This window comes from Dunckerocampus dactyliophorus, chromosome 8, assembly GCF_027744805.1.
Source record: "Dunckerocampus dactyliophorus isolate RoL2022-P2 chromosome 8, RoL_Ddac_1.1, whole genome shotgun sequence".
Lineage (NCBI taxonomy): Eukaryota > Metazoa > Chordata > Actinopteri > Syngnathiformes > Syngnathidae > Dunckerocampus > Dunckerocampus dactyliophorus.
Window position 1 is genome coordinate 3268945 of NC_072826.1, and position 27144 is coordinate 3296088.

The 27144-nt window shown below is 41.5% G+C and overlaps 4 protein-coding genes across 6 annotated transcripts; 1 reads left to right on the forward strand and 3 right to left on the reverse strand.

Moving 5' to 3' along the window:
- Window positions 1-2508: 2508 nt before the first annotated feature.
- Window positions 2509-4783, reverse strand: hdhd3 (haloacid dehalogenase-like hydrolase domain containing 3). Of its 2 annotated transcripts, none has more exons than XM_054783766.1 (3): window positions 4690-4783; window positions 3016-3350; window positions 2509-2936 (listed from the first exon to the last, which is right to left on the reverse strand). In XM_054783766.1, exons 2-3 carry the CDS (start codon window positions 3343-3345, stop codon window positions 2535-2537), a joined length of 732 nt encoding a protein of 243 aa, XP_054639741.1. In that variant the 5' UTR covers window positions 3346-3350; window positions 4690-4783; the 3' UTR covers window positions 2509-2534. The 2 variants fall into 2 exon arrangements, with proteins under 2 accessions (XP_054639741.1, XP_054639740.1); XM_054783765.1 differs by having other exon boundaries at window positions 2509-2957.
- trub2 (TruB pseudouridine (psi) synthase family member 2) lies at window positions 4192-8318 on the forward strand. 2 transcript variants are annotated; one of them, XM_054783761.1, is made up of 8 exons: window positions 4192-5259; window positions 5491-5619; window positions 6138-6212; window positions 6281-6342; window positions 6425-6506; window positions 6653-6725; window positions 6804-6940; window positions 7021-8318. In XM_054783761.1, the coding sequence occupies exons 1-8, from the start codon at window positions 5142-5144 to the stop codon at window positions 7314-7316; spliced, it is 972 nt and encodes a 323-aa protein (XP_054639736.1). In that variant the 5' UTR covers window positions 4192-5141; the 3' UTR covers window positions 7317-8318. The 2 variants fall into 2 exon arrangements, with proteins under 2 accessions (XP_054639736.1, XP_054639737.1); XM_054783762.1 differs by lacking the exon at window positions 6138-6212.
- rab44 (RAB44, member RAS oncogene family) lies at window positions 7506-18955 on the reverse strand. Its single transcript, XM_054783753.1, has 10 exons — window positions 18711-18955; window positions 13342-18566; window positions 12477-12532; window positions 11162-11250; window positions 10835-10960; window positions 10690-10771; window positions 9748-9862; window positions 9416-9514; window positions 9284-9360; window positions 7506-9210 (listed from the first exon to the last, which is right to left on the reverse strand). Exons 2-10 carry the CDS (start codon window positions 18550-18552, stop codon window positions 9126-9128), a joined length of 5940 nt encoding a protein of 1979 aa, XP_054639728.1. The 5' UTR covers window positions 18553-18566; window positions 18711-18955; the 3' UTR covers window positions 7506-9125.
- A 1918-nt stretch (window positions 18956-20873) lies between these two features.
- On the reverse strand, window positions 20874-26703 carry srsf3a (serine and arginine rich splicing factor 3a). The gene is made up of 7 exons (XM_054785767.1): window positions 26589-26703; window positions 25860-25911; window positions 24140-24350; window positions 23931-24065; window positions 21514-21552; window positions 21350-21436; window positions 20874-21244 (listed from the first exon to the last, which is right to left on the reverse strand). The coding sequence occupies exons 2-7, from the start codon at window positions 25864-25866 to the stop codon at window positions 21217-21219; spliced, it is 507 nt and encodes a 168-aa protein (XP_054641742.1). The 5' UTR covers window positions 25867-25911; window positions 26589-26703; the 3' UTR covers window positions 20874-21216.
- Between the last annotated feature and the right edge of the window lie 441 nt (window positions 26704-27144).

A 27144-nucleotide genomic window follows, 5' to 3' on the forward strand; every position in this document is an offset into this window, starting at 1 on the left:
TATGTGGGGTGCACATGTGGCGCACAACACATATGGAGTCCACGAAAAAAAAGTACATATTGCCCAAACCTGACACCAGCAAAACGTACGAAAAAGACACGTTGGCCATACGGACGATGCACAAAGACAAGGTGCGCAAGTTTGTCCTGAAACCTGAAAGAAACCCAAGTGCCCGTAGAGTTTTGACAAGACAAAGAACCTCTGCGGCCAGTCTACGGCTTGAAAATCAACACGTCGCACGTGCGCCCTCCACGTGTTTATGGTTTTTTTACATGTAGACCGGCTGTAGGAGCTCGTATAACCGGGTGTGACCTAGGCTTTAATGACATTGACGGGTCAATTAGTTAACAAAACATATGCATATGTTCAATAACGTCCAAAACACAAATCTTCTCTCACAGCAAACTGTGTCTCTACACATCCCTTCTTTAAGCACGCATGAGCTTTTATTCTCCGCTTTTACAATCCCATTATGTGCACAATTGGATTTCTGCAGAGCCTTTTAGAGCCGTCTGGCTGAGCTACTAAACCAGCTTTGAATTAAGCAGCACTTCCCCAGAGATCAACAATATCCTTTAACGTCCAAATGTCAAGAGGTGAAAATACAGGTGAAAAACAACAGTGTTTAGCACATCACATTTAAGGCTCAGAGGTGAAGCGTGTCGTGAACTATCAACACTTTCCTCTTGAACTCTTTGAATGTGACTGTGGACTCAATGTCAATCCGCCATTTCCCATAAGAGGCTCTGCTTTGAATCGCACAGCCATTGTGGTCGAGTTTTTTTTCCACTGTCGGTTTGATCCTCATAGTCCAACAGTCACACTATCTGCCCAAGACCAGATGGCTTTACAAAAAAACCTATTGCTGTGCTTCGCACTCAATGCTAACTACAACAAACCATTCAACATGAGATTTATTATCGTTCCATGCCTAGTGCCCACAAGACTTTTTTTTTCTGAACGAGGTATGCCTGTGAACGATCGTCATTTAACACCAGTAAAGAGCCAAACATTTTTATCTGAACATGCCCCCTCCTTTAGAGGATAAATAGATTAGATCTTGCACCAAGCTCTCAGACTAGAGCTGTCCTATCTAGTGTGACTGGTGTGTTTCCCACCTAGTCTTTAAGCATGAACTGATGAAGCCTGCTCGGATGAGAAGCGAAAAATCGTCATTCAGAATTTTCTGAATGAGAAATCTTGTCACGTTTTAATCTTGGACACGACAATGATGTGAATTGTGTATTTAGTGTTAAAAACGCGGTTGACGTATAAACTCGTTGGCCAAAGCAGTTTTTCCTTTCCTTGTTTCTAATTAAAAATGTTCCCACGTCTATGAAAATCTTAATACAGTATATAAAACAGGAGTGAGCCCTAGTAGCTCTCAAGGTGGAAAGGTAATGAGTATGAGGGCCACTGAAAACAAAATGATCTTGATAAAAAAGTTGCAACACTCTGAAAATAACGTTGTATTAGGAAAAAAAAGTTGTATTTATTTTACGAATAGAAATGGACAGTAGGGATTCATGCTGGCCACGCAGTCAGGAGATCGTAAGACCTGGGTTGAAACCTCCGTCTGCATGTTCTGTCCGTACTTTTCTGAGGGTACTTCGGTTTCATCCCACACTCCAAAAATATGCATGGTTTTTTTCACTTAATCGGGGACTCTAAATTGTCCACAGGTATGAATGTGAGTGTAAATTGTTGTTTGTCTAAATGTGCCCTGCGATTGGCTGGCAACCAGTCCAGGGTGTACCCCACCTCTCGCCCAAAGTCAGGTGGGATAGGCTCCAGCATACCCCCACGACCCTAGTAAGCACAAGCGGTATACAAAATGAATGAAATCTGACGTATTTAGGGTTAGATATAATTAATATAATTAAATTCCTTTGTACTTCCTCTGGCATGTAGTAGAAATGGCAGATTTTTAAGAATCTGCTTAAAGATTTTAAGGAGGGCCTTGGGAAATGTTCTCTCCTGTAAAGGGTCCGTGGTCCCAAAAAGTTTCAGAACCCCTGATGTATGGTACATGAATTCATGTTTCCCTCAATGAACCACAGCACTCAACAACGTTGCGACCACCATCGTGTTTGACTGTAAACAAGACAATTATCTTGCTGCTCCCTTGAGTTAGCTACTTCGACAATAATGTCTGTGTGTGAACTCATTTTCGGTGGATAGTAAATCTATACTTCTATACAAGCTGTACACTGACATGCTAAATTATCTCCATTTCTTTTCTTAATGTTCCTTGAGAGGTATTGTACTATTACTGTAAGAAATATGCCTCCTTAAATGGGAGGGGTGTACTCACTTTTGTTTGTTACGCTGACTTGGGGTGGATCTTAGCTCCTAATTTACAAGCCAGTTTTCTTTTGCATTGCTTGTGGCCTGAAGAGATGCTGCAGATCCACTGAGTAGTGGACACAAATTCAACCACTGTGTAACTTCAGGATGAAAATAAGCATTTAATTTGAGATTTATTTTGCCAAAAGAACTAGAGAAGGTCTGCATGACAATTATACTTACAAATGTTAGCATTCGTCTATGTGCCGTTTAAGTCTTGCAGGCAGCTCATCCAGTGATGACAGACGATGCTCTTTAGGGATATCATGTCGGTCAAAGTGGCTTTTTCGGTCTAAAAGGAAGCCGTGGATTCCGACCGAGCGTGACGTGAGGTAATCGTTCACGTAGTGGTCCCCGACGTGAGCTACGCTGGCAGCTGGCACGCCGCATTTCAGCAGCGCCTGATCAAAGATGGCGGCATTGGGCTTCTCGACACCTGCCCCCTCTGATGTCACCAGAAAGCTGAAGTGAAAAAGCAGCCCACAACCGCGTAAAATGGCTTCAAGGCGGTTGTCAAAGTTTGAAACGACTCCCAGATGCAGTCCTAGTGAAGAACAGCTCTCCAGAGCCGCCTTTGTGTCTGGAAAAACCTCAAATAAAACATGAATAATCTTTTGGGCTCTGTAAGTTGCAGACTTATGGAAGAAAATCACATCATGTTGCACTTACCTCCCAGTTCTCTGCATTGCTGAAGTTCTGGTAGAGATTGAGGGCCATTGTATTTAGCAGGGCCGGGTCACACACCTTGCACTGAGAGAAGGTGGCCTTCACCACCGCTTTCCACCAAGACTGTCCGTCCAGTCCCTGAGCAATGCCGTAGTTTGGGAATGTGCTGGAGTGATGTCTATACGCCTGACGGAAAGCAGCATCTACCTCCACAGGACTGAGGCTTAGGCCCATTCGTTTGGCCTCATCACAATACTGTTCTCCCACTGAAGAACGCACCTTCAGCAGGGTGTCTTTCACATCCCACAGCACCCAACGCACAGGAGCACGCATTGCATCTGCAGAGGAAAGACAAGACAACGTAACAGATGATAACAGAGAAATCTTCCTTTAAATCTCACCTATTGTCACTGAGAATCCTGCACTATGAGAGCAGAAAGGGCAATAATAGTCTCTTAACAAGCCAAACACTTGGGTGAAGCTATTTGGGATAATAATTACATTTGCTGCCATGACGTCTAAGAAAGTCTGATATGAAAATGTAGGATAAGGGAATGTATTGTTTCTGGGCAACTTTCTAGACAATGAGTAACAGACAGAGAATGGTGGTATGAAGACTGAATCACGCAACTTTTCCAAGTGGTCAACTATTCTAGGGCTCCGCACTGTGAACATGTTTGTTATACTGTGGAAATTCAATTAAACTTGAGTGTGGGAACATGCAGAACTTTATAAACTGGCAAGGATCCTCAAGTGGGTTGATAAATAATATTTTTGACACATATGTAATAATGCATTTAGCATTTAAAAGCTATATTTCAACCCAGTTTATTAAGTATTTCTGAAAAATACTTTCATAAGTAATCTTAAAAATCTGGTCAAGAAGTATTTGGTGTGCACCCATAAACAGTAGCCGCTGCCCCCTGCCGGTAAAACTGCGGCATCACAACTTACATGAGGAAACATAAATGTGTATGACGACCAGCAGTTGTGTAATGGACCAGACAAAAACGGACAAACGTCACCAAAGACCAAAAATGTTAATGTTATTTTTTAATTTTAGGACAGTCACTATGGCACACACATTGAAAAGGTAATATTTAGACCAGAATAAACTGCAGCCGGATTTTTCCATTCCTCCAACCCCCCGCCCACTGAGAGATTCGTCACTTCCTCTGTGTGGCCGTCGGCTTGTAATCTTAGGGAACAATGCAGACGTCTATCTGTTGTTGCCACTCTACGAAAAGGTTGCATTTATGTTTTCTGTCACAAATGAACATTTAATGTAGTCTGGCACGCGCGCTAGCATTTCAAGTTAGTTCTTTGGACTGAGCGGTTTGACGAATCTGCGGAACCAGTAACGAAGCTTGTCAATGACGTCGTGATGGCTACAAATTGTAGTTTTTGACCCAGACACAGCAACTATTCCAACGTAAAGATTGTTTCCAGTGTAAACAACTGACAATGGGTGTCAAAACAGTTTACACAATGTTACACGTCCCAACAGATGTATAATAACCAAGGTTGTGGTAGTTTTAATGGCTACCGATCGGTTTTCCTGGTTAGCTAGCAGAGGCAGGGTCAAAACCAGGCAAAGGTCATGAATCCCCAACCGCGTGTAGAGTATAACACTGTATTCCCTTTAAATGCCATAAGTGGACACGACACTATACTTACCAACGCTGAAGCTGTGAATGTAGTGTAAAAATATGTACTTGTATCTTTTAGCTGAAAACGTGACGTCGCCAGCGTAAGACACCGCGAGAATACATTCATGAAACAATTGTAAAGGGACATCAGATCTCGCGAGATTTTATTGAATTGTGGAGAAACACTCATTCAACCTGACTTTCCCTGACAAGTGCCACGTTTCACGGCGGAATATTTATATATTAAACACAATATATTTGTATTTGCACGAATACAAATAATCAACACCATGCATCAACCGGTCCTGTAGGAGGCGCTGTGGTCAGGTCCAGCGCAAGACCCTATGTGCATGCGCACCAACGTACTATCGCGTGCTAGCGAGTACAGTCATGGCATTTAGCAACCAAGCATCGATTGCCTTTTAGATCCGTGTTTAGTAGTTTTGAAGATAGTGTTGATTTCCTAACGTAAATGTCACCATGGCCAGCCCTGCTGCTCGCATATATCGAAGGTTGGAGGGTTTGTTTTGTGTCTACAAACCCTCTGGTATCCCATGGAAACTTGTGAGGGACACCATCGAGACCAAGCTCCTCAAAGGTCAGACTTCCATATCTCACTTATCTAAAATATCTGTAGCATGTTTAAAAGCAAGATTCACGTGCGGAGCATGGAATTTCAACAACATAACATGTTTTTGAAAATATAAAACATCTGTACACCCGCTCAACACAAGAATGGAGTAAAATCAAGAAACGGAAGACGGTTTAAGTTAAGCGTGGGTGAAATAAACCATTACAATCCACTTGAACTATCTGTATCACATTGCAGGTTTAGATGCTTCGCCATCGCTGCCTCTTCCTCAGCAGATCCGCTTTTTGCCACAACCAGGCAGCGACACCCTGACACCCAAGGGACTGTCAGCAGTCTCTGTCCCCATCCTGTCCAAACACCCTCTGGGTATGCACCTGCTTTCTTTTATGGGTCTTGTAATGTAGTAGGGGTGTCCTTACAAATCCTGCTTCGGTATGTACCGGTTCCTCATTGACTGTAGTGCAGCATGATCAGTTCCAATTTGTAGCCTTGTTACCCTTCTCTACTGAACAATTGCGGCACACTGCTGTTGTCTTATCCACTTGTCTTTATCTGTTCACATATTTTACCAGGAAGGCCAAGTGTTCTAAAGCAGGAGACTTTAATGACAGAAGAGCGTTTTCAAGCTCTGGCTTCTACTTGGCACTATCTCTCGCCAAAGGCTGGGCTGCACTGCATTTGTTTACCGAGTTGACGTGTGACTTCCTGTCCTCACTTTTAATGGGAAATTGGTACGCCTCAGTACTGAACCAAAAAATCCAATTATGAATACATGTATCTTTGCACCCCTAAGTATATTACATGCTCAAATGATCATATTATGATCTGATAAATTGATCTGTATTGTGTAGAAGTCCCTAAAATAAAAATATAAAATGTTTCAGTAACTGGGCCTGAATTCAAGAAACTTCGAGTTGGTGTTGGGCATCGCTTGGATACATTATCTTCTGGTGTTCTGGGTATGATCTTAATTCTGTGTGGGTTTTTTTAATCCATGCACTGATTTTAATGTCTAATTTCCCTTTAGTTCTTGGTGTTGGGAATGGAAACAAAGTGCTGAATGACCTCCACAACTTGCCAGTTACAAGGGTGATTTTCCTGTGATGACATTTCATCAGTACAATCATTGGGACAAAATACACGTGGATTTAATTCTCCTTGCTGTTTTCAGGATTACACACTGGAGGGCGAGTTCGGGACTGCTACAGATGACTTCTCCCACACAGGACGTGTTGTGGAAAGATCCACCTATGGTATGAACGATTGAAAAATGTATTTGCTATTCACATAAGAAGCTGTATTGCCAGATCCTCACGGGATCTAGTTGAATTTGAATAAATAAGGCACTTAAAATTAACAGTCTCTATCAAAGTATCTGACTTCAGTGTTTGCTCAACAGATCATATAACGCAAGATAAGCTGGACAGAGTTTTGGCAATGCTGCAGGGAGCAAATCAGAAGGCCTTGTTAACGTATGGAAATTGTATTTTTTTCCTCCAGTGACGTGTTGAAAGTTCAGTTTGTCCTTAATAGATGTTTTCCCCCCTCAGATACGCCAACGTAGACATGCGTTCACAGGAAGCCTATGAGATGGCCGTGCAAGGCCAACTCGGCCCAGAGGGGAAGTCGCCGCCGATTTTAATGGGCCTAAGGTGCATTCGCTTCCAGCCTCCCAACTTCACTCTGGGTAAATAATCCTCAGCTACCACACAGACAAATCATTTTACTGCTTTTAATGCACTGATCTTGTGTTTGATACGTTCTCAGAGGTACAGTGCCTCAACGAAACGCAAAAATACCTCCGCAAAGTGGTGCACGAGATCGGACTGGAGTTGCGCAGCACAGCCGTCTGCAAGGGAGTTCGCCGCACGAGAGACGGCGTCTTCACTCTGCAGGAGGCTCTAACCCGCGACCACTGGACTCCCAGTGATGTAGTGGGTGCCGTCCGACAATACCACGCTGTTAAGAAGAACAAATTATCCAATCACCGATCAAGGACACACGAGTACAAAACCCAGAATCAACAAGACGACGATGCCGGAGAAGAAATGCATTCAAGATGAAGCACTATTAATTAGTTATGCTGGAAAGGAGATGTGACAGTCGTGAGATCAGAATTTGATCACTATTTTGCTCTGTTGTTGGGCGCCGTGTCAACATTTGCCTGCCACAAAAGCTCCATTGGAGGGCTGATGATGTCATCACATAGTTGTCATGCTCTCCATACCACCGAGGGGCTTGTTGTCCTAAGAGTGAACACCGTTGGCTTTGTCAGTCTGGAAGTACGCCCATGAAAACACAAATCAAGTCGAAAAACAAAAAGCGGTTTGTCTGGAGGTTTATTAAGCAGTTAGAAGGTTATTTTGCAACACAAGTCTGTGGAAAAGTACAATTTACACCATTGTGTCAATGTTACCAATGTTGATTCGATCAGGGGTTTAATGCTGCCGATACCGATCATCCATGAGTAAAATCGGCTGATCGCAATTTATGATGGAGTACTATTGTGCTATGCGCTAGCAGTGTCAAAGCGCTTTGAGTGCCTTGAAGGTGGAAAAGCGCTGTACAAGTAAAAGACCATTTACGATTGCCCAGGGGTGCCGTATCAGTGGGAAATGTAATTGTTTATAAAATTAGTAATGCACCTCTGATATGAAAACAGGAACCATAAAATTGCCTTAATTGAGCCAAAAACACATTTTAATAACTTTTTCAAGAGAACATGTATCACTTGTGAAACTTCCGGAGAATGAGATGCCTTCTGTAAGGAGACTTGCTCTGGCAGGACTTCCAGTAGCACATAGGTGGGCTCCAAGTGAGGCGGTGCTCGGCTCACCCACTGTCCTCCACTGCTGACAAGGCTGGTGGCTCACATCCAATGAATCAGTTATTTTTTCGAGTTACTTTCTTAGCCTTCTGACTGTCACGCACATACAGGCGAGTGTTGTTGTTCGTGCTGCGTTAGCTGGCATGTGACTGATCACACTGTGAGCCTCAAAAACTCACCATACTCCGTCAAGTGTTTGTTCTTCAATTGCCGTATTAAATTAAAGCTACCCCTGCGAGTTAATTTTTCATGGCATGTGTTGGTAGGTAAGTTCCACACGGCAGACATGTTTTGTTTTGGCACAGCTGCACAGTGTGAAGGAAAGTGGGAGGGGGACACTACCCAAGACAATACACTGCACGCAGGGATTGCTTCAGGCTGCAGTAGTTGGAGCCTTACAGTAGGTGATCGGCTTTTGTGTCTGCATTGAAAGGCATTTATCGGCATAATCCGATCACGTGCCTTTTCACAAGAATCGTCCGATTCTGTTTGGTGGCCGATTGATCGGAGCATCCCGAGGGGTACTACATGTGTAATATACAGTGGATCCCTGCACATTAGGGATTCAGCATTCACTGCCACACAAATTTGCATTTTTTTGTCAAATATGTTCTTTTTTTTTTCTCTGAAAATAGGAAATTTTCTTTCAGCAGAAAACACAGCTTATTCACGATAAGGCAGTGGTTCTCTATTTTCTGTTGTGCCCTCCCCTTGGGGACAGACTTTTTTTTTTCATGCCCCCCCTTGAGTTGAAGTACTATTGCAAACCTGATGTTTATCTGTACAAACCGCTGTTCAAGCTGGTGGCACCAGCATTCTGTGATTATTAAAACAGATTTATAAAATGAGCGGAGATAACATCTGCAATACCTTATAACAATTTCTAAATAGTAGTCACACCCCACTGACATCTCAACACCCCACTCCGTGCATTAGATCAAGGTAGTGCAAGTGTACTTAATGATGTGGCCAGTAAAGCCTAAATATGTCTTTTCATGCCAAGTAAACCATTCCTGAGATGTACCATATTGCACCACGTATGCGTTCAGCAACATCCTGATGTTTTCTTTGCTGGCTCTTTGTGTAACACCAAGGTTTCCTCTCTTCCACCATCTTCCTGACTCAACAACCTGACGATGACAACAACAGACACACTCTTGAATATGAAAGACGTGACTTAACGCAGGTTACCTGGTTCATTACCTGGCAACTGCCTCCAAAGACTGAATCACGTTGTCACCGGTGACGGCGCTACACTCCATGAACTCTACGTTGAACTCCTATCAAGACCAAAGTTAGCACGACATAAAGTACCTGCCAGCACAGATCCATTACCTTTGCAATATTCTGCCCCTCTTCAGTTTTAACGTGACGTCCTGCATGGTCGCTTTTATTTCCGAGAAGTAAAATGGGAATGTTCTCCACAGCTCCCTCCTGCAGACAAACAGTGTGACACAAGAAAGATTGTCATACTTGTTTACAGGGCAGAGTACTTTTGAATGTGTTTTTTTTTTATACTGTTTTTACAAGCCAACCTGCTGCAGGCACTGTATGCCCATTAAGTACAGTTGCGTGCTTTGGAGGCCTTCAAAAGCTACACTGCCTACAAGGCCTTTGCTACTGTTGTGGCAGGAGGAACTACAGTAAGGGGAGCAAACAGCACTAACCTGAATGCAGCTTGCCCAGTAGTAGACTGCAGTGAAGCTTTGCAAGGAAGTGACGTCGTACATCAGGAGAAATGCGTGAGCTCTGTGAAATATCTGCTTGGTGACACTGTGAAATCTATAAAAGGACAAATTAAACAACGTGAAGAGATTAAAAGATAAACTGCCATGTCATTTTACACACATAAAATGAGGAAGACTGCATTTGCCCTGAGAAAGGAAAGACATGCAAGTCTGTTGACGGTGGTGTTAATGTTCCAATGATTGTGGCATGTCGAGTTCGACACAAGAAAGCCAAATTCCCAGAAGCTCACATAACTTCCTGGAGATTTGGATCATGCAATTCATGTGATTGCATATGACAAAAACAAAAAAAGCAATCTGATTAGGAAAATCAGCAGAAACATGAGTGTGACTGGTGCATCAGTTTTACTGACTGTGTATTTGCCAGGAGGCCTCTGCTGATTTTAGAAATGTACTGCAAAAACGCTAGCCAAAAGATCATATAGATCTATATCAGCCGTTCTCAACGGGGGGAGTCACTGGGGCCCTCCAAATCCTGGTACTGCACTGACAAAGGTTTTATTCTCTCTTCAACACAAGGTCTTCAATGTGGGAAGCAGCTACTTATATGGCCACGTTTATACACCCTCCCAAAAATGATTTAAAATATTGTTTATCATCTACTAACTTAGTAGATGTAGAAATGACAATGGTAGATTACGCATTTTGATGTATTTAAGACTAAAACAGTCAAATGTGCTTTAAATTGAAGAAAAAAATCTTGTATGAGACGGTTGGGGGCGCCGAGATGGCAACTGCCTGGAAAAAAGACTAGTTTGTACTTGTACAAACTGTAAGCATCGTACAGTACATTTGAACGGCAACAGTTTGTCTCTAATCTCTGTAGTGCAAATATTTCGCTCCATAACTCCAAAATCTCACCTTTCTTGCCCTGCTGTATCCCACAATTGGAGCACCACAGGTTTCCCCTCCACGACCACAGTCCACAAGCACGTATCCAGACCTTCCAAATACATGGGTGAGGCATCGCTCTATGTCTTTTTATATATTTATGATAGGCTCTTACCCACAGAGGCCGGCATATCCGGATAAAACTTCCCGTTCTGAGCTCGTCTCATGAAGGAGGTCTTGCCCACGCAGCTGTCTCCAACCAAGACAACGTTGTAGGTTTTTGCTCTCAAGTCAGAGTTACCTGCAGAAAGCAAAAATACAAATATTGTTAAAATAACATTATATAAATACAAATATTGTTAAATGAACCGTTCTCTCACAGCATTATTAGCTTTGTAAAGGCAGAATTGGTGATACAGTCCTTGAACTGGGTTTCATGACATCGCATTGCTATTTCCCATATTAAAATGTCGGAGGGTAACAGTGTCTACTGTCCGTTTACCTGAAGAAATATTTTTGTGGGTGTCATGACCCAGAAGGCCTCGATCATGATGATCATTGGATGGAGTCATTTCCTGAGACGTCACACGTCTGTATAAAATCACAAATAAAATCAAAACCTGTGCCAATGTGTTATGATGACATAAATCATTACATTCATAGTCAAAATTAAATGTCGTATACAATATACTTATGCGCGCACACACACACACACACAATTCCGCGGAATGATGCAGCTCAGGGCAAACGGACTAGCTGGTTGCGCGTAATACTGTGCGATAACTGGGACAGTGTACGAACACCAGGGCAACATTTTTTGTGCAAGTTTATCAGTACATATAAACACCACACACAAAGTATATTATATACATATATAACATACATCAAAACTTCAAGACAAGTTGAAAAGTTGCAAGAATTTACACTTTGCAGTGTTGGATCTTAAGGAGGTTCTAAGCAGAGCTTCAAATCGCAAATGGAAGAAATGGGAGTGAGACAAAAAATGTTCCAAACATGGGACATTGAAAGGTGGAAGAAAGTTGTATTCTCTGATGAGACAAATAGAACATTAATGGTCCTGATGGCTTCCAGCGTTACTGGCATGACAAGGAGATCCCACCTGAGATGTTTTCCACACGACACAGTGGAGGGGGCCATCATGATCCTTCAATGGAACACTGGAGCTTCAGGTTGTGCAGGGGTGTCAAACGGCAGCTGGAGATGTAACAGGGAGCATCCCTCATGACTGAAGGCCCTCGTCTGTGTGGTAATGACTGGCGTTTTCCATCCTGCGTGGTAATGACTGGCGTTTTCCATCCTGCGTGTTCCCCTGATCTAAATCCAATGGAGGACATTTGGGGATGGATGGCAAGGGAAGTTTTTAAAAATGGACATCAGTTCCAGACAGTGGACGCCCTCCGTGAAGCCATCTTCACCACCTGGAGCAACATTCCCACTAGCCTCCTGGAAACACTGGCATCAAGCATGCCACAAACCGAGTTCTTTTTTTTAACATTTTATTTCTATTCTAGCGTAGTTTTATTTTTATTTTTTTTAGCGATTATCTAACTTCTGATCAGCTGGTGAACAGCCTCTTTTAGTTTAATCCTTTTTTGTAATAAATTGCATACTCAAAAAATGTTTGTCTCACTCCTATTTCGTCTTGTTGCATTTTGAAGGTCTACTTAGAACCACCTTAAGATCCAACCGAGCAAAATAGAAATTCTTGCAATTATTCAACTGGTCTTAAAATTTGGATGAGGAGTGTACTCGTCTATCAACGTATGTACAGTATGTACTCTATGTAGGACGCTTACCTGACAGCCTTTGGGATAGTGATGTTGGATGACGCTTTGGTGTCAGTCTCATGATTCTAAAGATGCATGATGAGATTTTGTTATTATTTGCAGCATTTATTTGACAACTTGCATGAGACTTCAGCGCAGGGAAGAAATACATGCAAAAATATAAAGGAACAAAATATGTTGTACACTTGTATGATAAAGTAAATATCATTTTTACATTTTTCTGCACTCTGTATATAAACCACCAATGTATTTTTCATAAGATGATGGAAATTGCGATCCAAGAAAATATCTTCATCACTAATTGTATTGGCTTTTTCACCGCATAGTATTTAGAATGTCAGACGGTTGCCAGTAAGAATGCCTCAAAACTTTGAAGACTAAGGGAGAATCCAGTACACTGTGGTGAGGCTCTAGACTAGATAAAGGGGCTAATAGATCAAATGGCAACACAATGGCGCTCTCTTCGACTCTTCCATCACTCCACCTGTTTGAACAGAGACTGCAACAGTCCCAAGCTGACTGTTAGAAGTGTTGAGTCCTTCTGGTCTTGATATACTTTAGCATTTTGGTATGTTGTCTTGCTTGACTTCAATGATTGTATAGTTAGTTACATTGTGGATTCCTGTATGTGTTTTGTTTTTACTGCCTGCTGGGGCCTCTTGCCAGATCATCTTTGTAAATGAGAAAGTCTTCTCAATTGATCTTATCTGGGAAAATAAAGGTGAAATCAATGTAAATAAACAAGTCTGTATGAATCCTCCCTGAATCAGGAAGTAATCTGCTAACCAACCAACACAAAGTGACATTCTCTGTGTTGTAGCTAAAACAACAATCTCTGGTGGCTTGTATGTATCGTATGTGCTTTGCCTCTTACCTCTGATTCTTTACGCCCTTGAATGGTGTCATCAGCACATTTGTCTGTGGTTGTTGTTGTTGTAGCTTCAGGCTGATTTTTCATCATCAAGTCCTCTCCTTGACTTCGGTGTCCTCCTCGTGACTTCCGGTGGGACCCCAGTTTCCTTCTTCTCCCTCTAGGTGTCAATTCTGACAGCACATCAAGTTTGGGTGATGTTTCTTCTAGGTCATCACGTGGAGACATATGATGCGCTGAAGTTTGATGCGCCTTGGGTGTCCGATGAGTTTGGGTTTTGTTTTGGAGGTCACCGGTGTGGCTGAGGACAACATTGTCTTTGGTTGCTTCAGAGTCTTTGTATCCTACACGAGGCTTCAACTCTTTGCCTTCACCCCTGCTGGCAATGTCGGGTACAATATCTTGGACATGGGCCGTGACTGGAGACTCATTGTTCACATCCAACTTTTGCTCCAAGTCCCCTTTTGACATGGTGCCCAGATTTCTGCGTGTGGAGCCCATCTTTCTCTTTCTATGAGTCAAGCTCAAATTTGGACTTCTTGCAGACGCGTCCCCACTCCCACTCCTTAGTTCTTCTGTATTTGTCTGAGTTTCCCTGTGCTCTTCTGCAGGTGAGTCTGTTGAATCTTTGCCTAGCGTTACACTTTGTATGGTTCTAGTACTTGGATGCAGCTCAGTGTCCACAGATGTTATAATGTGAACCTCATGATCGGGTTCGAATTTGGCCATAGCGTTTTCATTTCCACTTAAGTCATCTACCTGGGAAGTAAGGGGATTAGTACCTTCTGCATGACAGCTGGACGACTGCTCTGGAAGGACAGGCGTGACATCTGTGGCTGATATCACGTGGCTTTCTTCTGTACTGCTGTGAAGCTCCTGGTATTCATCAGCCTCGGCCTTGTTCATTTCCTGCCCTTCCTTGCACAATGAAGCTGCCCTTTGATTTTCTAATGCTTCCTTGTGCGGTACATCCTCCAGCACTCCCACGTTTTCCAAACCTCCCATATCAAGTTCTGCTTGCAAATTATCCACCTGTGTCTCTTGTTTCCTGTTGATTTGCCGCATACGAGTGGAGCCCATCTTTCTCTTCTTGGTATTGGTTTTAACTAGCAAGTTCAGACTTTCCTCATGTATCTCCTGCTGGCTCTGACATTCAGCCGCTGCATCAGCGATGCCAGTGTCACATACACCCACTGCTGGTTCCAGAGTATAGTTTTCCTCCAAACCAAAGGCTTCAGGAGCCAGTGTTGCATTTGGTTTCTCCTCAGACCCCCCTTGCTGTTGTTCAACTTCTTCCCCGTCAGCAATAAGCACATGCAGTTCTCCTTTCTCTTTATTTGTCAGTGACTCTTTCTTTAAAGACACAGCCTCCAGGTTTTGGTCCAGAAAGGTTTCTTCGGCCTCTTGTACATTTAAAGTGCTACTGGTACGTCGATGCATGGATGTGTCCATGTCTTCCCCTTCAGAGTCGGGAAGGTCGTCTTTGTCTGACTTTGGAGAAATGTCTTCATCCTCTTGAACTGCGACTTTCACTTCCATTTGCTCAGTGGGTTTAAAGTGTGGAGCACTTTGTTCTTGTGACGCTTGCTGCCCTGTTTGCTCAGTTGGGACTGTTTCCTCTCTGGTACACAGCGTTCCTTCCGCCTCAACTTCCACACACTGCAAAGAAGCATCTGACTGCATGGTTCCAACAGAAGAGCAGGCCTTAACTGTGGAGTAATCAGTCTGATCAACTTCATTAACTTCTACAGGGTAAACCATGTGTATTTTATGGGCGTCCTCTAACTTCTGAGCACTGTAGCCTTCAGAAGAGCCTAACCAGTGTTCTACCTTTGATGACGTTTCTTGTTTTGCTGATGCAGTTGTGGCTTTTGCTACACTGCCTCCAGTGTGTGCATCTGCAATACAGCTGGTATTTGCTCTCTTAGTGCTTTGTTCCACATCAGACACCATTTGAGCTACAACGTTATGTTCCTGGGGGGGTGTATGTTCTGTACTTTCTAAGTTGATCAATGCATCCATGGTACTACAAATGGAATCATTTTCATCTCTCTGGTCCAAATCCTCCATGTTGTCCTCTTTCATAGCGTCCTCTTCCTGTTTGTCATGTTGATTTAAACTTGATTCATGAGATTGATGCATTTCTATTTCCTTGATTTCCTCTACTAGATTTTCAATATTTTTATCAACATCTTCTTTATGCTGATGTAGCAACCTTGCAAAGTCTTCTTTTCGGCCTGTCCCTGATGACCTGTCATGAAAGAAACACTCGTTGGACTGCTCATGTTGTACCTCAGCTGTTGCTGTTTCTGCTTTAGGTGATGAGATTGTGGCATCAATGTCGGCATCATCATGAAGGCTGCTTATCTCTGGTGTGGCAGAAGACACCTGTGCATCCAAAAGTGGTTGACTCACCAAACAGCCGTCCTCTACATTTCTATTCTGTGTCAATAAAGTCTCTTCTTCTGGTTTTGTTTCGGGTTCAACTTTGGAAAGCTCCCCTAGCATCTCCCTGGAATTGGATTGCTCACTTAACAGTTGGGCTGAGTTTGAAGATGTATTTGAAGCACTAGACTCAGAGAGGACTACATGTGCACTTTTCCAAACTAAATCGCTCCTGTGTTCACCTTCAGTGGTTCCTAAATCATCAGTTTCTATCAGCACGGTTTCCTTTGATTCCATCTCAGCCATTTCTCTTGCAAGTTCTGGAAGATTGTTCTCATCTCTTGTCTTTCCTGCAGCAGCATCTTGCAATTCGTTGAATGTGTCAAAGACCTTTACACAGCTTCCTTTGTTCCGTCGACTAGAACCCAGTTTTCTCCTGCTTCTAGCTGGACTGAAGGATTCTCTTTGGTCATCTGCACTGGCCTTGTTGTCCTCACTTTGGGAGCAGACAACAAAACTTTGGTCTGGTGAAGACAATTCACTCTCCACGACTCTTTCAGCACTTTGTTCCACATCAGACACCATTTGAGCTACAACGTTATGTTCCTGGGGGGGTGTATGTTCTGTACTTTCTAAGTTGATCAATGCATCCATGGTACTACAAATGGGATCATGTTCATCTCTCTGGTCCAAATCCTCCATGTTGTCTTTGTTCCTAGTGTCCTCTTCCTGTTTGTCATGTTGATTTAAACTTGAATCATGAGATTGATGCATTTCTATTTCTCTGATTTCCTCTACTAAGTTTTCAATATTTTTATCAACATCTTCTTTACGATCATGCATCAACATTTCAGAGTCTTCCTTGTGGTCGATTTCTGATGATCTAAGCGCTTTAATTACAACCTTGTCAACTTTGTTGAACTGCTCATGCTGTGCCTCAGCTGTTGATGTTTCTGCTTTAGGTGAGGAGATTGTGGCTTGCGTTCCACGGTCTTCGATTTCTGCATCATCATGAAGGCTGCTTACCTCTGGTGTGGCAGACGACGCCAGTGCATTCACAAGTGGTTGATTCATCAAATAGCTGTCCTCTACATTTCTATTCTGCATCAATAAAGTTGCATTTTCCTCTCCCGCTTTTGTTTGGAGTTCAACTTTGGAAAGCTCCACAGGAGCATCTCTGGAACTGGGTTGGTAACTCAACAGTTGGGCTGAGTTTGAATGTGTATGTGTTTTCCAGACTCGATCACTCATGTCTTCACATTGAACAGCCCCTAAATGATCAATTTCTATCAGCAGTGTTTCCTCTGACACCAATTCAGCTGTTTTTTTTGCAAGTTCTGGAAGATTTTTGTCATCTGTCGTCTCTTCTGCAGCAACAGCATCTTTCAATTCACTGAACGTGTCAAAGACCTTCACACGGCTTCCTTTGTTCCGTCGACTAGAACCCAGTTTTCTCCTGCTCCCTGCGGGACTGAAGGACACTCCTTGCTCATCTGCACTCACATTGTTGTCCACACTTTGCGAGTCGACAACAAAACATTTCTGCGGTTCCACGCTTTGTGAAGACAATTCACTCTCCTCACTTACACTGAAGACTCTTTCAGCACTTTCGTCCTCATTACAGACCATTGGAGTTTCATCATCATGTTCCTGGGATGGTATATATTTAGTATTGTCCAAGTTGAGCAATACCTCCATGTTAGTAGTAGAAATGGGATCATTTTCATCTCCCTGGTCTAAAACGTCCATGTTTTCTTCTTCCTGTATTTCATGTGGATTTAAACCTGAATTATTAGGGATTTGCTCAATCAACTGAGATTGATGCATTTCCATCTCCATTATTTGATGTTTACTTGTTTGATCAATATCTTCTTTATGGTCACGTGTCAAGATCTCAGAGTATCCCGCATGGTATGTTTGTGATGATTTAACATATTCAATGACTATGTGTGGATGCTGCACACCTCTGACCTGTGAAATGTCAAAATGCTCATGTTGTTCCTCATTTACAGGCAGTTCCTCCACTGCCAATGAATAGTCTGCTTGCTCATGGCGGTTTCTGATTTCATCATTTTCACTGTGGTCCCTTTTGTCAGGGGCCATCTCTGGTCCTGTCGAAAAAGTAATTCCTTCTGTTGAATGTTCGATGAGAGGTAGCAGGTCTGTTTCTTCATTTATATCCTCCTTTTCTGAGTCAGGTACTGGCTTAATATAGACCGGCATGGCTGTGACCTTTGCGTGGTGGCTTAGTTGTTGCTCAACTGTAGAATGTGTGCTGCACCCAACCACTTCTGCAGTCGTGACCGTCTTTTCCACTGGTTTACAGGGCTCAGCATTCAGTCGAGAGCCACTCTCTTCTGCTTGATCATCCAAATGCAAGGTTTCACTTACTGGTTGTGGGCTTTTCACATCAGTGTCTAAAGCATCCAAAGCGTGATCAGATGTGGAGGCTCCATCCAAATGTGCTCCATACTCATCTGTCTTATTAAATCCTTTTTGAAGGGCTTGTTGTGTTTCTATCATTTGTGTTGTGTGGTATTGTTCTCTACTCACATTTTGCTCAACTTCCTCTGTAGGTTTGTGGTATGTTGCAGCAGAAGATTGCTCAACTTGATATTTTCTTTGACTTTGTTGATTTGAGCTTAGCTTTCTTCTTCTGTCTTTCTGTTCAGATGAAAGTAGATGATGCGTTTCCAAAGGGGTAGGATTGCTTTCTTCTGGTTGTGCTACATTTGACTGGTCTGATACAGTCAAATCCACAGGTGTTTCATCATGTTTTATCACCCTCCGACGAGAGCTAAGTCTCTTTTTTCCACTGGGACCAGGCATGATTATCTCTCCTCCTGAGTGTCGCATCCAAGAAGAAACATTTTAAGACAGACTATCAAATGGTGAATGTTTATCAAATGATATGAAGCCATCATCTGAAAACCATAAAAGGAATGGGTCTTCTTCCCCACATCATAACTAAGAAATGGTACACTTACCCTGGCCAACGTCTGTGTCATCGGACAGTTACTGTATGATGTGAAACATCACAGTCCCGTCTGAGTGGAAGTTCAAAATCACCATGTGGGCGTGTTTTTACAGCAACAATGACTGGAAGCTTCCTGTGTTTTACACGCTTAGTTTACAATAAACAATGTAGCAAATCTAAATAAGAAAGATTAACAATGTCACTTTGGAAAAAAAATATTGACCATTCTATCTTCAACAAACCTGTCAGACCTCAAATACAATGCCCACAAAAACTATTTACCCCAAGTGGATCTTTCAGCCTTGACTTGTTTTTATAAATGAAATCATGGTCAATGTAATTGGCTTTTTTGACCAGAATTTTAAGAAAAAAGCTCATTTCATGTCAGTGTCAAAATAAAAACAAATTTGTGTTACTACTAAATAAAAAAAAGAAACCAGCTAATTACCGACTGTCCCCACAGAAAAATCAACAGATCTGGGTTCTCATCTTTAAAGCTTGTTTATAGAAAATATTTGATCACCGTTATAATAAACATCGAGTTATCAATTCAATAGTTATGACATAAAGTTCACAAGATATGACTGTAGACCCACTATACAGTTCTCCTTTTCTTTGGACAATGTATCATGGCAGCGCTCCAGGGCACGCCAGTCATCAATACTCTACCAACATTTGTCTAACCACGGCCTCTATTAATGTAGATGTCAGGGGGCCTGTGGGCAAGTGAGTTTGCTAATTTGGGGATTTTGTTTTGTGACTCACACAAAAATAGTTCATATTAGTCCTGATATTTCCATGGTGGTTTGAATCTTTTGTTTGGGCATCTCTGTGGAGTTTGCATGTTCTCCCTGTGTGTGCGTGGGGTTTCTCCGGGTACTCTGGTTTCCTCCCACAGTCCCAAAATATGCATGTTAGGTTAATTGGAGAGTCTAAATTGTCAATAGTATGAATGTGCATATGAATATTTGTTGTCTTTATGTGCCCTGCGGTTGGCTGGCGACCAGTCCAGGGTCTACCCTGCCTCTTGCCCAAAGTCAGCTGGGATAGGCTCCAGCATATCCCCACAATCCTAGTTGAGGAAAAGCAGCATAGAAAATGGTGTTAATGCTGGCATAAACATTTTTGAAATATCAATCTGGAAATGCATCTGTGACTGTGACTGACTAATGTAGGAATTGCAACATTACAGTACAAGTACAGTACAGTACAGTATAAGAGGCTGCCTCTTTACAGGTTTTACTACTGAATGTAAAATTCTACACAGATACAAACCTTTAGTTCTGCCACACTGTACCATTCCACTCAGTTGACAGTGGATGTGCTGCCACTCCCATCTTTCTTCGTTCTGCTGCTGCTGTGGCCTCCAGCCAGTATTTGCACCTCAAGTTTTAGTACAATTCTGACGCACCTCAACAGCCCTGATTTATGACAGGAAATGCAATAAATTTGGACGTCACATTCACGAATCACTTTGTATTGAGGTTCACGTACGCACACGAGACATAAAATACAAGGAGACATTAAAACAGAAACTGCGTTAACGCGTGCGTGTGGCCATTTCCAGCATGAATATTTTTGTCTGTACATAATTTTTGGGTTTCTGGCACGTGTTTACTAACATTTAGAACTCCACGCGGTTTTACTGATGAGACCCCTGGTCCTGGACTCAATTTAACTCTTCCCCTTGCTGCATCACGGGGGCTCAAGTTTCACTGACTCAGGGGTGCTTGCCCAGCATCTACAGCACAGCTGCCAAACCTGTTGCGCATGAGAGCTTGTGCATTCATTGTGTCAGATGACTTGAGTACCCGTCACTTTAAAGGGGTGCATTTTACATTATTCAGATGACTTGAGTACCCGTCACTTTAAAGGGGTGCATTTTACATTATTCAGATGAGTCGAGTACCAAAGTCACTTTAAAGGGGTACATTTTACATTATATAATTTTAATTGACAGTTTGAAAAATGTGTTTAAACTGACATATTGATAGTTTGAAAAATGTATTTAAACTATGTTTTTTCCTCAATTTGTCAAAAAACATTGCAAAATCTACACTGACCATGATTTCATCCATTAAAGCAATAAAAGGCTGAAACATTGAGGTGAATACTCTTTATAGGCATTGTAGCAAAGAATGAATGTGTTGTACTGAAAGCATGACAAGGTAAAGTAGTTATATGTAGCTTTATCTAATAGCCCCACAACTTACAATTGTGGAGTTTTCCCCCAAAACACATGACTTGCAAAATAAAACCCACAGACATAATTGCATAACAGGAGATCAATGTAAAATAAACCAGCTATTTAAAAAATAAAATCTAAACCTATAATAGCAAAAACAATCATGGTGAAAAAAATCAAAATGGTGAAAACAAAAAACCTTTATTGTGAACTGACTGTAACGACTTGAACATCCCTACCACCTTGAGCTGGCAAATAAAATCTAAAACAAAAAAAAACCATGATTATAAAAATTGGAGTTCCCAAACACATAAGCCATTCTGTGACGTCCTCACTTCCTGTCGTTAGACCGAGAACGACTGTAAGACAAAAAAACAAAACAAAAACAAACAAGTTAAATGACAAAAACAAAACAGGTAGTTGTTTGCATGACAGTGTCAATATTATGTTCATGAACAACATACCTCCTTGATCGTGAAAATGATCTTGAGCGCTTACGGTTCTTGTCTCTGGACAGAGACCGATATCTACGTTTGTCTCGTGAAACAGACCTGGAGGAGGAAAACAGAAAATGAGGTTCAACATTCATAAACACAGCCATTAAAAAAAGAAAATGACAAGGACTTACCTGCTGCGACTGCGGCTCAGGCTCCTCCTCCTCGGCGATCTAGAGTATAGGTGAAGTTGAAAACAAAAAGATTACAGAATGATTTAAATGTTATCCTCACACTTCGGGTGCATGTGGAAATTTAGTGTATTGCATTTTAATATGATCACGATGGAACGTCTAAAAAATGACAACACTAATTTTCTTATTCATGCTAGTTTGATTAGAACCAAAGAGTGAGCCAGATCCAAGATGGCTATGGACATGATCAAAGCTTGACACCAACGCTGCTCAATTAGTGAAAACTACTTTCCATCTTACAGTGCAGGGGTGCCCGTTAGGTCGATCGCGAGCAACCGGTGGATTGCGAAGGTAGTTTGGGTCGATTGCATATATGTCACTTTGCGTGATGTATCAGTCAGCTGACATTAAGCTCCCCCCGATGTCAGACAGACGTCTCAAACTATACATGGAGATGCAACATTCATCTGTGTTATTTATTTTATTACTGATAATCTAACCCTGTGATAAGATGGATATGTATAACAAAAGTTATCCGAACACTTGTAGCGGCAAGTTAGAACATTTTTTATTGAAAAAGTAAATAGTTTGAAGGCTTTGCTTTGCGTTCAAAACTCCACTGTAGGAAGTTTTCTACACTTCTGTTTCTTTACCTGATTGGAAAATGTGCCCACTGCTGAAACCTTCCTAATATGTTGCCTTGACGTCGGCTGCATTGTCTTTTGCAGAATAATTTTCATTTTTTTGTCTGTGTAATGTTTGATTGCAAATGTTAACCGGACATAATACATCAACTGTGTATAATGAATGCTACGTAGCTATTTGGACTGACATCACAGGTACTCAGGTTATGTACACAACTATTGAGGAATTGTGTAATCATATTTCTTGCCATAGTGAATTTAATTGTGAATGATAAACTACTTTGATTACCTGCAAACTTTGAAACTGAATGTGAAATACTAATTTACTATAGTAGTTTCAAAGTTTGACGTTTATATATATATAATATTTATATAATGTATGTTTTATAGTAATAGATCAAGTTGACTTGTAACTTGCATGCTGAAAGTGTGTGCACCCGGACATAAATATATTTTCTATAAACATAGTAAATATATACATTTTATATTGATACTAAGATCTTTGGTCATTTTCAAAGTTGTTTGCAGGCTGAAAAAGTGTGAGCACCCCTGCTTTAGTGGTTAGAAAATGTGCTTTTTAACAGAAATAAGAATAAAAAGTGATGTCTGTTCATTTTATGCAGTGTTTGCTGGCTGTAAATGCATTTCAGCAACAAATAGGTGCATTATTATTGAAATGTTCATCCTGCTTTTGTACTAAACAGGCGCCATTTACACTAGAGGTGAACTGATCATACAGTTATGGGGCAAAAGGACCAAAACTGCAAGGTCACCTGAAAGTGCCAGTTGTTCAGCTGTTAAATCTAACATATACAATCTAACGTTTTAGTGTTTTTACTGTGATCAATATTAGGAATATATTTTTATATTTTTAATATATTTAAACCACACAACTGCCAAGTGCAAAATGTTACTGAGTTTAGAAAGGAAAAAAAAAACGCATAAACAACTACAAAGAGCATGATAAAAACAACTTACTATTTTGGGGGATTTGGACAAGAAAGAAATGGCGCATGGTAGCCATGGAGAGGGAGGTCAAATTGCAGAGAGGATCTGCCACATGCTGCAAATGTTGGCGATATGAAGTTGCTTGTTTGCTGGTTGAAGGGGATGGTTGTAGGTTCCCTGTCTTTAGGGGGAGGGATGTAAGCCAAGGGCAGTTCCCGTTGATACAGTGGTCGCGTGGCGAATAGTACGAGTAAAGACGATTGGTTGATAATGTGATGTGGGCCGCTGTTGATTGGGTTAATGTTGGAGGAGGAGGAGGATGCCGGGAACTGCATTCTCAGGAACCAAAAGGTTGGTGGAACCTGACGACTGGCGGTGCGCCTGGGTCATGTGACAACACCAGCCAAGCAGGTCAGCAGTCACATGATGCTGTAAGAGGACTAGTTGACTGACTCAGATGGTGAGAAGCGTGGCGGTGACTCTGCAACGGGGTTCAGTTTTATTAATAAATGGAAAACTGAACTCAGCAAAACAAAATTTACACCTGCAAAAATGTGCTCTAAAAAGATTGACGTTTATAATGAAGGCATTTTATTTGTAAGTGTAGTGTATTTCTGGAAAAGAAATTACTGCTTTTGACAGATTGTCTTAACTTCGCACTACCAAAATTAAGCAAAGTATTGACACGAACTGGAAAAACCATTAAGTCATTGTGCATAATCACAAGTGATCATCTTGCCAGTGTAGTCAACTTAGTGTGGGGAAATCAGCCATGTGTGCACGACACTTGAAAATAAATGCATGTGTTTGCATTTAGGAAGATACCTGCGTCTAACTGGAGGGCTACGACGCCTGATGTCATCCCTCGAGTGTCTACTCCAGGATGGAGGGGGACCACGGCTTCTCGAACGCTTTTCCCCGGTGGACAATTCAACACGTACTCGGCAGCCACACATTGTTCTTGCAAATAAAAGTTACCATGAATATATTTTCCAAATGGTGAATATACAACAGCAAATAAGAAAAGTGGTTACCTTCCATCCAGTTCTCTCACAGCATCAGAGGCATCTCTTGGATCTTCAAACTCAACAAATGCAAAGCCTGGTGGGTTCCTAGCAACCCAAACACTCCGTAAAGGTCCAAAGTATCCAAAAGCCTGTTCCAACTCTGACTTGTTTCCATTGTTTCCAAGATTCCCAACATAAACTTTGCAGTCCAGGGGACAGTCTCTGTTGTAAGAAGGGTCTGAGAGAAAGGAACACATTTAAGACAGTGAGGACCAAGATATCATTTTCAATGTTTCCAGCACCAGAAGCCGCAAGAGTAAAACACTTTCAAACACGGCTACTGAAAAATCATTGGCTTTAGAAGATTAACGCCAGTGTTTCCCATACATTCATTTACTAATGGGGGCCCGCCACGAATACATTTCGACCAGCACACATTGATTTGGTGCTACTTTTTTTTTTTTTTTTTTTTTAAATATAGACTTGGCACAACCTATTCACATGAACACATTATGGGACTGACTGTCCCATAGATTAGTAGATGGCATGTAAACTGCTGCTTTGCACACCTCAAACGCACATTCCTTATCCAAGTTGTGCATTACAACGCATCTGTTGATCAATATACAGTCGTCCTTCGTTTATCATGGTTAATTTGTATTGGTGTTAAGTGAATTTTCACGAGATATGCTTCAATGTTAAATGGACTATTTTCGTAGTTGAGAGCAAACCTGTACGACTTTCTAAATATGTTTTTAACGAGCCTCGTAGACATAAAATAACACACCTATAGTGACCTTTGCACTCCTATAATTCACTGTTTACAACACGTTGCGCAACACTTATGCTGCAGGGACTCAACATGGCCGCTAGCTAGCAAGCTGGTGAGCTAACAATGCAGTGTTAAGGTAATATCTCAATGTTTTGTGCCATTACTGCTGCCTAGTGACCAGAATACTACATATCACTTTTATTTCAATATAGTTTGACTAATCATAGACCGTAGCGTACCACAAAACAGCAATCATTAATATAGGATATAGCGAGGGAGCAATAATTGAACTAATATTGCGAGGGGCGACTGTAGTGAGATTAGATCACGGGACACAATTTTGGCCTTGCAGCCTTTTTTTTTTTTTTTTTTTAAATTGGACATTGGCATATTCTAAAAATAAAATGAATGGGTGGATGAATACTATATATTATTTGATATTACACTAATATCTATTTGATTTGTCAACTACAAAAAAATGTAAGATGTCAGTGTTTTCAAATAGCTTTGCATATGCTGACCTACATTATATTAGTTTTAACGTAGCGAAAAATCTATTTGTCTGTAAGCAGCCTTCGGGCGAAAATGGTGTGTACATTATCCTTAAAATCAGCACACACTTACTTGGACCCTGAAATTATTAGTGTTTTTAAAATCGCCCGTTTTAAGTTACATGCACAGATACTGCTGTGCAACCTGAAGTGAGCCCCCGCAAGTCAATAACATGTTCTGCTGTAAGGTTTAAAAGCATTCGCACAGTCTGAGCTTTTGGAAAAAGTTTTTCGCGTCATAGCCAACTCGACAATCGATTACAACACCCTGCCGCCACCACAGATAGATTACAGTCCTGTGGGAAACACTGACTATATTTAGATAGATGCCACCAATATCTCTTCTTTCATTAAGACCTTTTGGTCTTTGCTTATCTGGGGGAAGTGGTATAGCAATGTGAAGGAACACACAAACGCCTCATACCTCCCATTTCAGCAGGTCCAAAAGACTACTGATGTCCTGCAGTGAGAAATGCCTGAAAGGACACAAAGACAATTAGGAAAATGTCGCTCTTGCTCACAAGCACGATAAAGCATTTATCTGAAAAGTAGTGTCTGCTATGTAATGCAGCCTGGTGTGGGAACAAAAGAAATGCTTAATCTGATGTGATAAAAAACACGTTGTATCTTAGTTACATACTTATGTCGTCAGAGAATACGTGTTAAAGTACATCTTTCTTTGTTTCGCACTGTTACTAAAGCAGGACAACGGCCGTGACTGGAATAATTAACGCATAAGAGTCAAACAGAACAAACCTGTATTTGACGTCTTGGGGCCTTACGACGGTGCTGTGAGCTACATCGCCATGCTAACGCACGCTACCACAACCAGGTTATATTCGCCACATTCAAACAAAGCAATCGTGTGAATTTTGCCTTTCTAGTATCAAGGCTCAAGTATCAAGATTCAACGTGGATAGTTTATTCTCGACACTTTAACCGAATTACCAAGTAAACCTGCGAAGCCATGTTTCCAACCCATCCCCCCTTGTAAAACACGCGTGGCTAATATTAGCTAGCAGCGAAGGCTCTATTACGACAATGGATTCAACACTTTCCCATGACTAAAGAGATAATGACTAACTTTTGTTGCCACTTACGTCGTAGCAATGTGATGTGCAATAATTTAAACGTCATTTTAAATTATACCTACCCTTAATGAGACCGTTTGCGAGGTAAACCGTCGGCAGCGCTCACTCTTACCCAACTGCGGTAGCTCCTGCTAGCTTAACTTGTTGTTAGCGCCGGTATCACAGCGGGAAGAGGAGGTGGCGTTCTTCTTCTGCTTATGAGTTAAAGACTCACTTGCACATAGCGCCGCCTAGTGCAGTGGAAGATATAAAGTACGATATAAAGTACGCTTCCATTTTCCATTTCAAAAACCGACCTTTGCTCACTGTATTTCGTCAGATTATGTTAGGAGAATGAATACGAAACACACTTAATGGTAAAAAAACAATAGTGTAAAAAATGTAAATAATGTAATTATCTAAATTGATTAAATTAATAAAAATGTTTGGCTGCTTCATGTGCATTAAGAAAGATATATCAACCAATAGTGAACCACTTAGTCTTAAAAATATTTTTTCCAACTATTAAGGTTTGACTGCATGCATGCATACATTTGACAAATATGATTAATGCATTTTGATAAAAAAAAGACCAGTCTGACAAGACTGAGTCACAGAAAGAGTGCTTACAGAGCATTC